Genomic DNA, 13,557 nt, shown 5'->3' on the forward strand with positions numbered 1-13,557 from the left:
TCATGAGAGCTTTTTGTTGGAATCTAAAATCTTAGCTCGTTTGTCCTTTACTGGATCTAGTTGAGGCAGTCCATAATTTTACGTAGTTGCTGTCTTGCAGAATAGTAATGTATCTTGTTTATATTATTGTTTACATTGTTGATAAAGCCTTTTTTAACTCAGTAGGTAATGGATTTAATTTCTGTTACCTTGTTAGTGACTTTTAATTTTTAAGTACTTCTGTTATGTCTAGAAAATACAGGGAATAGTTGGCAATACTTGGAAATTAAGAAAAGAGATAGAGGTAATTTTTGTAAATTGAAGTAAAATGTCAGGTTTTAGTTTCTTGCATATAATGTCTTGAATTTCTTCAATAGGTACTCAGAATTTGCTGTTTACTTTTAAAATCAATTTTATTCTTTACTTTAAATTCATCATGTGGCTGAAAGTACAGTGTGGTTCTTAGCCCTTAGTCGCAACAACTTCCCAAATACAACACTGGAGGAAGAGTTGCAGGTCTATGCCTTGGTATCTCAGCAGCTCTAAAGATGAGCAGGCCAGCAAAAGCTTAATTTGGAAAAAGAGTTTACTGCTAAGTGAAAACAGTTAAGGTGTGCTAAATGTTGTGGAGGATTTAGTACTGTGAAGAGAAAGCAAAGTGCTGATTATATTTTCTGAGCTACAGAGGTTGTAATCAAGCTCCCTCAACAGGCAGAATAACTTAGCTTGCTTTGCAATTTTGCTTCTTTCCTTTACCAGGAACCTAATTAATCATTTAGAAGTAGGCACATCAGTTGCTCTTGAGATCAATACCTGTTCCCAATCTCTAATTGGCACGTGTGCATGACAATTCCTTGTCTTAACAGTAGTAGTCTTGAAACAGGGAGGCATGTTGCCTTTGAGTTCTCAAATCACAGAAATTTTTTTAATGTAGTTTGGGTCCTACCTTTTGGGACCATTTTTCCCATCTAGACTTGTTTCAGTATCACTAAACAGACTGTTAACCTTTGAGCAGGCTCATTTTTTAAAAAAAAAAAAAATCCTTTAAAGAAAACTTAGAGGTATTTTAAAAGGGTTTATAATACATAAAGTTAATGTAAAATTAAAGAACCACTTCAAAAAGCATAATTTAAAAAAAAATCCAAAGCTAACAATATTTATCTTAATTTCAAAAGTAACTTGGAATAATTTTTATCTGAAATAATTTTTTCTCATTTTTAGCATGAATCTAGAGAAACATTACTGGGATTCAATATGGTGAATTACCGAGCATGTAAGAATCTGTGGAAAGCTTGTGTTGAACATCACACGTTCTTCCGTTTGGACAGACCGCTCCCCCCTCAGAAGAACTTTTTTGCACATTATTTCACTTTGGGTTCCAAGTTCCGGTACTGGTAAGTGCTGTTTTGATATATATGGGAAAGAACATAAGAGAACAGGCAACTCATCAATAAACAGGGAATTATTTAGAATCTATATTATATTAAAAGGTGCCATAATTCAAGTAGCTTTTGAATCCTGCAAGTGTTCCCCAGGGGACCTGTTGGCCTAAGTTTCAAATGTCAGTAATTTTCTAGGATAGCTTGAATATATAATTATTGTATTATTAGTGGTTGTTATCAAGCTGGTACTCTGACATTGTCTCACAGGCTGCTTTTCTTTGCCTGCTTACCTGCTGGGTGGTGTTTATCTTAAAAGTTGTCTCAGGACTTCAAAGTCTTTGACCTGGTGTTTTTGAAAACTGATGGATCTCAGATCTTGTGTGCAGCCACAGCAACAAAACAGACCTAAATAAAGATCAAATAGAAATCAGTGAAAAGAAGCTTGTACAAGTAAAGCCCACTTAAGCTAGATGCATACAAATAGGAACTAGGTGAAGACAAAAAGACATACATGTTCTGCACCAAAGCCAGAAGTTTAGAAAATAAGGATGACATTAAGTCCATAACTTTTAAGGATGAACTTAACATAATAGGCAAAAAGCTTGGAGGTGCAAAGAATGACTGTGGAATAGCTATAATCCCCAAGTATAATTTCTATTCTAACGATGGAGTGGGTGGTGTTGCTTTTTAGTGTTTTATGCTTTTTATATATATATGTGTATATATATATATATATATAAAAATCTCAGTTCAGTAACTGAGTTAACTCTCTGCAAGTAATGCAGAATGCCGTTGGTTTAAATTGTGCCTGAAGTAGAGAATAATGGAGCTACTACTAATCATCCATCTAGAATGGCAACAGTGTCTGTGATGTACAAAGGGAGATGATGAAAAGCTAGAAAACACAATAACAGACTATTTCTGTTACACTTGTGAATTGCATAAATGTATAAAGAGGAAAATAATTCAGTGGCTAAATTTCTATACCATCTGTTTTTTTGACCAGCATTCACAGCACCCATTTGAGAAACAGCATTCTGTGATCCTGAACAGTGTTTGAGACTTGGTTCAATGTTGCTGTAGTGAATCTGGGAGAGCTTTTTCATTTCTGTAAAGATTTTGAATCACTGTGGTTACTATTACAGAATAGCTCTTTGATGATGACATTCAACTTATGTTAATGTAAGATGAAAAGGGAAACTGCATAAAAATGAAGAAGGTCATTAAAGTTAATGAAGCAGCCAAAAGGCTAGAATTTCTGCAAGTAGTTTGAGAGATTGTTTAGAGGCAGCATAATAGTCGTAACATGGCACACAAGGAGAGGTTAAGGGCACTGGGCTGGTTTAATCTGGTGAAGAGGAAGCTAAGGGGGGATTCAGTAACAAGCGTAAAACTACTTCAAGGGCAGTGTCAGAAATGATGGAGCCAAACTTGTGCTGGTAATGGCAGGTGACAGAACAAGGGTTAATTAACAGCCACAGATTTTACCTTGAAGATTCTAGCTGGAGATTAGGAAAAGTTTTGGGGTTTTTTGTTTTTCTAGGAGGATAGTGCATTACTGGAACAAGTTACCCAGAGAGGTTGTGGGATCTCTATTTTTGGAGGCTTTCAAAACTTGGCTAGACAAAGCCATGGCCAGACATGACCTAGTGTTAGCAGGAGATTGGACTAGAGACTTCTAGCCAACATTTCTATGATTAAAACAAACTAATAAAATACTAAACTGCCAGAGCTAGACAGAATTATCTCGAGTTCTGAAAGAAATCAGAGACATGAAATTGTTGTACTATTAAATGTGTTACATAATCTATTATTTCCACTGGACTAAAAGATTCTAATGAAGCAAATTTTAAAACAAGGTTGTTGGTTTGGTTTTTTTTTTTAAAAAAAACCCGAAACTTCCAGGAGGGATCAAGAAGACTACTGATGAAAAAAATCTGACTTCTGTAGACTGTCCTCAGATTTTCAAAGTGGTTCTAATAGTATTCCTCACCAGATACTCATTAAAGAAGTTAACTGCCAAAACATGAAGAGTTTTATTGTATATTAGCAACTGTTTAAACCAGATGGGAAATGTCCCTTCTTCACAACAAAGGGAAGTTACCACTGAAGTGATACACTTTTTTTAGTAAAAGCTGAAGTTGACTGCAGAAAGTTGCGGTGGTATGTCGCAATGAGGAGTCAGTAGGCAATAAAATGGTAGATCAAGTTCAGTGTCCAAAAATGCAAAGTAATCTACACAAGGAGAGAAAAGAGGAGGAACATCAATTACAAATATGCTATTACTGTCTTGGAGCTTTGTATTTCTCTGAAAACGTTAAATCAATTATTAGTAGCAGTTAGAGAAAGGTAAATACAATGTTAGAGTTATTGAAAAGGAATAGAGGAAGACACAGTCAGCTTACTGCTTGTCAGAGTTAAAAATTTATAACCCCAGGAAGTTAGCAGGCAGCAGGTTTGAAAAGAGAGATTTCTAGAATTGCAGCATGGCAGAGGTTGGAAGGCAGCTCTGGACACTGTGTCTAGTCCAATGCCCTGTTCAGACAGGGTCCACTATAGCAGGTTGCCTAGGACCATGTTCAGCCAGGTTTTGAATGTCTCCAAGGACGGAAACTCCACACCATCTCTGAGCAACCTGATCCAGTGTTTGACTACCTTCACAGTAAGAAAGGTTTTTTTGTTTTGTAGGGTTTTTGTTTAAGTAGGTTATCTCATATTTTAGTTTGTGCCCATTGTCTTTTGTCCTGTCTCTGGGCTCCCTTGAGAAGAGTCTGGCTTTAGTTTTTACTTACCCCTTCAGGCATTTGTACACACTCATTTGATCCTCCGAGCCTTCTCTTCCTGAGGCTAAACAGTCCCAGCTCTCTCAGCCTCTCCTCATATGTCAGATGTTCCGGACCCTTAATTGTCTTTGTGGCCCTTTGCTTGACTTGAGGGGCCTTGGAACTCAACACAGCACTCCAGATGTGGTCTCACCAGCGTTGAGTAAACCTGCTTTCCAGCCAGCTGGCACTCATCCTGTGCATGGGGTTATTTCTCCCCAGGTGTGGGTCTCTGCAAGCGCACACTTGCAGAGCTGTGATATTATTGGCATCACGGAGATGTTGCGGGATAGCTCCTATGACGAGTGTTGGAATGGAAGGATGCAGGCTCTTTAGGAAGGACAGACAGGGGAGACGAGGCAATGTCGGCCTCCATGTCAATGAACAGCTGGAGTGTATGGAGCTCCCCCTGGGGATGGATGAGGAGTGGACAGAGAGCCTGTGGGTCAGGAATAAAGCGAGGGCAGGGACAGGTGACATTATAGTGGGGGTCTGCTACAGGCCGTCTGACCAGGAAGACCTGGTTACCTGGGACATGGAGAAGGCTGTGGTACTCAACGACTTTTTTGCCTCAGTTTTCGCCGGCAAGTGCTCCAGCCACACTGCCCAAGTCGCAGAAGGCAAAGGCAGGGACTGAGAGAATGAAGAACCACCCACTGTAGAAGATCAGGTTCGAGACCATCTAAGGTACCTGAAGGTGCACAAGTCCATGGGACCTGATGAGGTGCATCCGCAGGTCCTGAGGGAACTGGCAGATGAAGTGACTAAGCCACTATTGATCATAACTGAGAAGTTGTGGCAGTCTGGGGAAGTTCCCGCTGACTGGAAAAGGAGAAACATAACCCCCATTTTTAAAATTGGAAAAAAGTAAAACCCGGGGAACTACAGGCCAGTCAGTCTCACCTCTGTGCCCAGCAAGATCATGGAGCAGATCTTCCTGGAGGTGATTGGTGACAGTCAACATGGCTTCGCTAAGGGCAAATCGTGCCTGACAAATTTGGTGGCCTTCTACGACAGGGTTACAGCATTGGTGGATAAGGGAAGAGCAACAGACATCATCGACCTGGATTTGTGCAAAGCATTTGACATTGTCCCACATGACATCCTTGTCTCTAAATTGGAGAGACATGGATTTGATGGACGGACCACTCAGTGGATAAGGGATCGGCTGGATGGTCACGCTCAAAGATTGGCAGTCAATGGCTCGATGTCCGAGTGGAGACCAGTGACAAGTGGCATTCCTCAGGGGCCAATATTGGGACTGGCGCTGTTTAACATCTTTGTCGGTGACATGGACAGTGGGATTGAGTGCACCCTCAGCAAGTCTGCCGACGACACCAAGCTGTGTGGTGCGGTTGACATGCTGAAGAGAAGGGATGCCATCCAGAGGACCTTGACAGGCTTGAGAGGTGGGCCCATGCGAACTTCATGAAGTTCAACAAGGCCAAGTGCAAGGTCCTGCACATGGGTCAGGGCAATCCCAAGCAGGGTGGGCAATGAGTGGATTGAGAGCAGCCCTGCAGAGAAGGACTTGGGGTATTAGTGGATGAAAAATTGAATATGAGCCAGCAACGTGCACTTGCAGTCCAGGAAGCCAGTCACATTCTGGGCTGCATCAAAAGAAGTGTGACCAGCAGGTTGAGGGAGGTGATTCTCCCCCTCTACTCCGCTCTCATGAGACCCCACCTGGAGCACTGCCTTCAGCCTGGGGTCCCCAACATAAGAAGGACATGGATCTGTTGGATCGAGTCCAGAGGAGGGCCACAAAGATGATCAGGGGGCTGGAGCACCTCTCCTATGAAGACAGGCTGAGAAGCCTGGGATTGTTCAGCCTGGAGAAGAAAAGGCTCTGGGGAGACCTTATAGCAGTCTTCAAGTACCTGAAGGGGGCCTACAAGGAAGCCAGAGAGGGACTTTTTACAAGGGCATGTAGAGATAGGATGAGGGGTAACGGTTTTAAATTGAAAGGGCGTGGATTTAGATTAAGTGTAAGGAAGAAGTTCTTCACTGTGAGGGTGGTGAGACACTGGAACAAGTTGCCCAGAGTAGTTGTGGATGCCCCATTCCTGGAAGCGTCAAGGCCAGGTTGGATGGGGCTTTGAGCAACCTGGTCTAGTGGAAAGTATCCCTGCCCATGGCAGGGCGTTTGGAACTAGATGATTTTTAAGGTCCCTTCCAACCTAAACCATTCTATGATCCTATGAATTTCATGAGATTCCAGTTGGCCCATTTCTCCAGCCTTCACGCACCCAGTAGTTCTGTAATATGAATGTGAAAATAGGTAATTATTCTTTGATTTCAGTGTAAATGTCCCTGTAAGGGACAGAAAAGAGCAGAGTTTTAAGTATCAGTATCCTCTGACTCTCTGCCTTGGTCTGAATTTATAAATGGGGAAGTGGCTTCAAGAGGGAGTTTTGCTGGTATCTTGCCACCAATTCTTAACTGCTGATAGACAGTCAAAATTCTATTTTTTTTTCTAAAACAGAAATTATGAAATATTATAAAGGATCTTTGATTTGACACAAGACATCTGGTCTTACATGAAAAGTCAGCAAGTTCCAAGATCTAATCTTGGTTTTGACAACTTGCATAGAATAATACAATCCTGATGTGCTTATTATCTGATTTTTTCATGATATGTGGCTGAACTAAGTAGCGACTAAATTATTAGCAATTCAGGGAATTGTTCAGGAGGAGTATGGAGGAGCTGCTGTAACTTTTGATTTTGGCTATAACAGGAAAGATGATACTGTTAAGTGTTATCCAAAGATCCGAGCAGAACTTTCTTATTGCTGTGGGTAAGAAGAAAAAGGAAGAGAAAGATTTATGTTATACCTAAAATTAATTGGTCTTTGTTACAGTTAGACTGTAATGGGAAAGAAGACCTACGCTTCCACCAAGTGCTTTCTAAAGTTACACTGTACTGAAGCTAGCATAGTTGTTTGAGCAATGGCTGGAAATAGAATTTAGGGTTTCTTGTTGAGATGATTCAGTTTTAAGCAAGAAATTGTTATCCTGAGTTTGTTGCATTTAGTGGTTTTGTTTTGTTTTGTTTTGTTTTCCAGTGGGAGAACAGAGGTCCAGTCTGTGCAGTATGGTAAAGAAAGAGCAAACAAAGACAGAGTATTTGCAAGGTAGGCAACTTACGTTTGTACAAGATCAGTAATTTTTCTGTTTGTATCTTTTTAGATGTTACGGGATTATTGTTTTCTGTTTGCAAAAATGTCGACTATTGCTGGTGGCTTGACTTAACCATATTAAGGAGTTTAATTCTGATGTGGATGGGTGTCTCTTTGGGGCAGCCAGAAATGGGGGAGAATCTTATGACAGAAAAGTTAATAAGGCTATTCTTTAATATTTTCTCCTTTATTTTCAGAATTCAGAATAGCCTTCAAACTGTGGTTTGTTGTGACAGGTACTAGCCCTTTTTGTGCTGTCTTTATTGCAAAGAATGGTCTCTTTAACTATTTATATTTTATATATATATATAAAACTATATATTTAACTATATATAAAACATTGAGTTAATGGATGTGTTTTATCCCTGGTAACAACCTACAACTGTACACATATATTTCCTTTAGAATAAGGTACTGTGTCTTACTTGGTAAGAACAGCTTTATCACTATAGTCCCAATGAGGTATTTTACTATGGGAGCGAGCTGCTTCTGAAGGTATTCTGTCACAGAGTAGTTGGCTAATCACAGAATCTATTACTTAATTGTGTTTCAGACTCCTGAGGGGTTTAGTGAGTACAAGAAAATAGTCAAGACATAGATTTAGTTCTTCATTCAGAAATTATGATACAGTATTCAAAAGTAGAACTGCTGCTACATCCATTTGGCAGTCTGCTCTGATCGTTAATAGAAAAAATGCTTATGGGGAGGGAGCATGCTCTGTGCTTTTTTTATGCTTACTGACATGGGGAATGTCTTTTAGCATAGCTATCCATTAACAAACTCTGGAGTTTAAATTTATGCTTGCAGACTTAGTAACAAGCCCAGCAAGCTTTCTCAAGTACCTGCAAACACTGTTTTTCAGAGCATTGGTGAATTCTGCCTTGATTTCCACCCCCCCCCCCTTCTTTCCCCCTGTGCAATATAATATAATTTGAGTTTTTAGCTGGGCACACCATAGGTACACAGCTCCATATTAGTAGGATTTGGGGGCAGAAGTGCTGTGACATGTTTGTTCAACAGGTAGATTTTATAAGACCAATTTGTTCTGTGTGCTGTAGAATTATTTTCTACTCTATTTAATTTACTTTGGGAGTCTGGTTAGATTTTTACTTGGGGTGACTTTTTTAGTACTCAGAAGACTCCACACTGTGACAACTGAGTTTGATTTATTTAAATTGCAGTTATGAATCAGTTAAAAACTCTTTTTCTTGTTGCAATGTGAACTTGGCAATTTCCCACAAGTAAGTAGGGTGAAGGAGAGCCAATACTTGGTTTTGAGGAGTATATTTATCGTTTTAGAAACTCTTATTCAGTAGATGGCACTCTTCCCTTTGCATCAAAACTGAACAGTTGGTGCTGGGGTCACTTGTATTTTGTAATACATGTTCTGGATAAAATTGGAAGTCATGGCTAGAACTGCTCTGATGTTTTCTCAAGTCTTTTTGGCTTTTTTTAGTTAATAAAATACTTGGCTCTTCTGTCCTCAGTAATTTTATTTTCCACTGTTGCTTTTAGATTAAGGAATACAGCATTCATCCTCACCTTTTGAGTTGTTTAGTAATGTTGATGACTGTCTGGGGCATATATGTGGACCTCAGTGAACTGAAATTAATGATGTATTGTAACAAATACACCTTGAAAGGTTTTTAATAGATCATCTGCTTCTTTGTCTTCCACATCACAGTGTGCAATTAATGCATTTTCAATTTTAAAGACTTTTAGTATTTTCAAGGGTGAAAAAACTTGAAATACAAGAAATTTCTAGAACATCATGTGATTCAAGAAGCTTAATCTAAGAACATTATCTTTAATTCTTTGTCTTATAAACATTTACATTTGAAGTTGAAATACTGAGTAGATGTTAGCCCTTTTGTATTCATGCAGAGGATAAATTTTGCTTTTTAAGGTTTTCTAGGTATAATGTGGTTTTTCTTGTTTTTTTTTCTCCTGGAACCTGCCTTTCTCTTCCTCAGTGGGTCTTTCTTGGACAAAGTCATCGTGTTGTTGAACAGCAAGTTAAGCTGTCAAGCAGTGGGCTTGTTTCGGTTGCTTTTGAAAGTTCTGCTAGATATTGGTTGCCTTTTGCTGTGAAACCAGGAGTGTGCTAGCATTGCAGTCAGGTCTTTCTTGAGAATTAAGTGGACACATAAAAAAATTTAAATAATTACTGTTGCTTTTATTATTACCACATCAGAAGATTTATTCAAGATCAGTTTAAAAAAAAAAGGTGTTTTCAGGTTTTTATTCTAGAGCTATCCAGATTTACACTCTGTTTTCTTATCAATATCTAACTAGAAACTGCCTTATTTGAGCTAATATTGTCTAAGCAAACTTTTGAATCATTTCATTGTAAGAAAATAACACAGATAGTTACATTGAAATGTTATTTGAGTGATCTATTTGTTCTAAGTTGGGAGATGGTGATTGCCACAAGTAATGATCATCTAGCCTTTGCACACGGAGCGGAACATAGATACAGAGCACAAGACATGGAAATAAAATTTCTTAACAGCCATTTGAATAAAAGAAGCAGGTATAACCTACAGTTAGCAGGCTTAGCTGTTTATCTTCAGGATTTAACTTAAAAATCAGCTGAAGTAATATTCATGGATTATTATTTTTTTTCCAAATCATAAAAGCATTTAAGATTAATTTAGAAAATTGGAATCTATTTCTGTGAAGGAGATAGTTTGTAATAAATTTGATACATTTTGTAGATGTTGTTTTTTTTAATCTTCACGCAGCACTAACTTAAGCATTTAGAAGACTCTTGCTGCAGTTGTTTAGATTTTTTTTTTTTTTTAAATCTTCATTACAGCTATTCTCTTGGCCTCATTTGTTGCAGGATATTCATAACCCAAGAAAACCTGTAAGAATTCCTGGGAGCATAATAAAAGTGAAAATAGATAATAAAAGTTCGATCAAGTAATGAATTGAGAGATTTCTTAAAGAGCACTGTTCTCTCTTAAGAGTTCTTGCAAAGTATTCTAATTCTGGTGTGTACTGGAGCTGAGAGAGGTAGTTTATGTGCATTGTATGATAGTGAGTGGGTATCTCAGTCATTTGTATTTGCAAACTCCCTATCATTAAGTTGCATTCTCCGTTTCAAAAAATCCAGTCTTGCTTCAACTATGCATTTATTCAGGTTAGTTAAATAATTCCTCAGTTGCTTTAAATTGCATATGTCATTTGTGGTGTATCTGCAGATTTGTATACAGTTTCATTCTCTTGGTGTGAAGCAGTAGTTGCCAGTTTTGCTGAGAAATGCATTCCCTGTGCTCCTTGTCAAAATACAAAGCAAGACTGTGGCTCCAGGTTATACTTATTTTGGGGACAGAAATGATTTAAAAGATTACCACCTGTATTCCCAAACAATACCCTCTTTCTTTCCCAGCTCCTACAAGAATTTAACACTTCAGCTGTGGGAGGGAAAACAAATTCTATCTTCAAAAGCTTTTGTATACTGTAGCTGAGCTAATATAATTTGTCATGCTATTTTTTAGTTGCATTATGTAATTTCATCCCTGCTGCTTGTTTTTTTGTATTTCACATAGTATCGCAACTCTTAAGACTGTTCTTGATTTTTGGGGGCAGGTAAAGTTTTTGGTCTCTGTCCCTACTCAGATAGATAGGACTTCTTCCAACTTTTTTAAGAATGTTTCTGCAGATACACCAAAAATTAAATCTGAAAATAGTTTACGCTGTTAACTAGCAGGGCCCTTTGCTGGGGTGCAATAGAAGCATCCAGACTGAGCAGAGAAATGTGGAATTTAGGATTTCAAAGTTTATCAAAGCATTTCAAAAGATTTTTACAGCTTACTTCCCCCCTCCCATCTCCTCAGCTGCACTCTGGCATGAGAAAATTATTTGAATATTGTAAGGAATTAGTGATACAGGAGAAACCTGCAGGAATATTTCACAACATATCTTAAATGTTAATAAAAAAATAACTTATTGTTAGGTATAGAAGTGTTGGCAGGAGAGCTAGTATCAAAAAAGCCACAGCACTGAGAAGTTTGGTGCTGCAGTGTGGTAATTTTTTCTTTGAAATTTCTGCAAAGACAGGAAATGGAGGCAACAAACATGAGTGGGTGGGACTCTGAGGTTAGAGCTGTTAATAAAATAATTGAAACGAACCTTTGCTGATAAACACTGCAGCTGTTTATCATGGCAATAAGGTATTATTTCTGAAAGATCAGACCCTATCTACAGTAAAAGGTGAGTTTTCTTAACATTGCATTTTTTTGATAGGGAAGAAGGTAATGCTTTTCTCATTTTAGAGTTATGTTCATTTGTTGCATAAATTGAGGAAGTTTTCAAAAATGCAGTTACAAACTATGACTTAAGATACAATGCAGTGGGTTTTTTCTGAAGCAGTCAAAAATGTAGTTTTTGGAAAAACTTGTTTTTTCCCCTCTCTCTCTATATTTTTGTTTCTCTCTTTGTGATTTAATTTGTTTTATACAGACAAGGATAGTGCCCTTTCACTGTTGTTGAGCATTTAAAAAAAAAAAAACCCACCAACTTTCCTATACTTCACTTGTTGCTTTTTCACTGAAGGTAAATAAGGTTCAATAGCTGCCTTTACTTGTCTGTCAGAAAATACCATATCTGCAGTCCTGTATTTACCTAATTTAGCTTTGGATATATTATGTTCCTCTGCATTTTTCCCTCAGCCTGTTCTTTGTTTAGTAGAATCCACCTCTTGGCAGAGCTGACTCTTGGTGCTAATCTGGCTGCAAGCGTGCTGTCAGCAAAATCTAGCTAATGATAGCTTTGATTAATAAAAGAATAATGAACGGATAACATTAGACGTGCATTTCAGTTCTGCTGGTTTCTTGTTGTTTTACCTGTTCAGAACTGCTCAAATTTGCTATGTTTGTGAAGAAAAATATCTAAGTGGTTTGAGTTGCTCACATTTGAAGCATATTACAGAAATTGAAATGTTAGTTTAATTGACATGATAGCAAGCTAATTACTTTTTGAATCAAATTAATACTGCTTAAATACCGTGAAGCACGCTAAGAATGGATGTGTTTTTCTCAGGAATTAAATAATTGATATTTTCCCTGTTTTCAAATATCAATATACTATTAGATTTTTTTTCTCAGGTGGAATAAAACCTGAACAAGTAGTATTTAGAATAGCCCATCTCACTTAACAGCTGCCAAATTTCAGACACTTATTCAGTAAGTCTTTAGAGCAGCAAAGCAGCATGCAATACATGTTCAGAACTGCTTGGGGGTGTAAAAACAAAAATAAACCCTTCACAGATTACCACTCCTTTAGTATCAAACACTGTTGACATCAATAGGACTTAAATATTTCTGCATGTGAAGATAAATTATTCAATATGATGCTTGGTTTGTTATTGTTGTAGACTTTTTTGATAATTCGAGGACAGTCTCCTTAAGGTGGTGGCTTGCATTGAGTTTTAAGTTCCGTGAGAAGCAAAAATGTATTTGCAACTAAGGTTCTCATTTTCAGAAGGTTGTAATTTGTGTGCGGGTAGTTCCTTAATTTCTCAAAGTTCCTTCTCTCTGGACTTGCACTTTCAGTAAATCAGTAAGGTGATAACAGTGAAGATAAAGAACAGTTACCATGTGTCCCAAGAACAGCAAGGGCAGATTTTGTGATATGGGTGTATGGAGCTGGGGAAACAAATGAAGGAGTTATACTGATACAATAATACGTTGTCACCTCATTGTGCAAAGCTGCAGAGTAGAGAAGAGTGTAGTGATAGAATATAAAGGCAAATGGGAATGAAATTATCATGGCACAAAAGACTGATGAAATTGAGGTATCACTGGAACAAGAGAGGGTTGGGTAATGATAGAGGAGAAATTTGAACTATATAGCACCATCTAAGTAGTAGAAGTAAGGTGAAAACCCAGTAACACAAGATACACAGGACAATTAAGGATTGTTTAAAAGAATTTTTGTTGTTGGCTATAGAATTTTTGGTTGAAAACAGCAAACGGCAGAAGTGTGGGTATGTTCGGTCGCGGCATGACTGAACCATCCAATGTGATGCTAAGAAAAAAGCAACCACAGTTCTCGGATGATTCATTTGATGATTTCCAGTATAAAAGGGAAATATAGTATTTCATGAGAGATTGCAAGTATGGTCTCATTTGTGCTTAAGAAATAGGTGAAAGAAACAGCAGAAGGGTATTGTAGGTATCCTGGGATGAC

General features: G+C 38.1%; 1 protein-coding gene across 2 annotated transcripts in view; it reads left to right on the forward strand.

The window, feature by feature from the left end:
• Positions 1 to 13,557, forward strand: part of PTPN4 (protein tyrosine phosphatase non-receptor type 4) — a 121,119-nt gene that overhangs the window by 74,302 nt on the left and 33,260 nt on the right. The window contains exons 12-14 of one of the 2 annotated variants that reach the window (XM_052791112.1): positions 1,201 to 1,373; positions 7,249 to 7,317; positions 7,560 to 7,598. In XM_052791112.1, the coding sequence (XP_052647072.1) occupies positions 1,201 to 1,373; positions 7,249 to 7,317; positions 7,560 to 7,598 (281 nt within the window). The remainder of the gene's footprint in view (positions 1 to 1,200; positions 1,374 to 7,248; positions 7,318 to 7,559; positions 7,599 to 13,557) is intronic. The other variant, XM_052791111.1, reaches the window with a different exon arrangement.

Source organism: Harpia harpyja, chromosome 7 (assembly GCF_026419915.1).
Source record: "Harpia harpyja isolate bHarHar1 chromosome 7, bHarHar1 primary haplotype, whole genome shotgun sequence".
NCBI lineage: Eukaryota > Metazoa > Chordata > Aves > Accipitriformes > Accipitridae > Harpia > Harpia harpyja.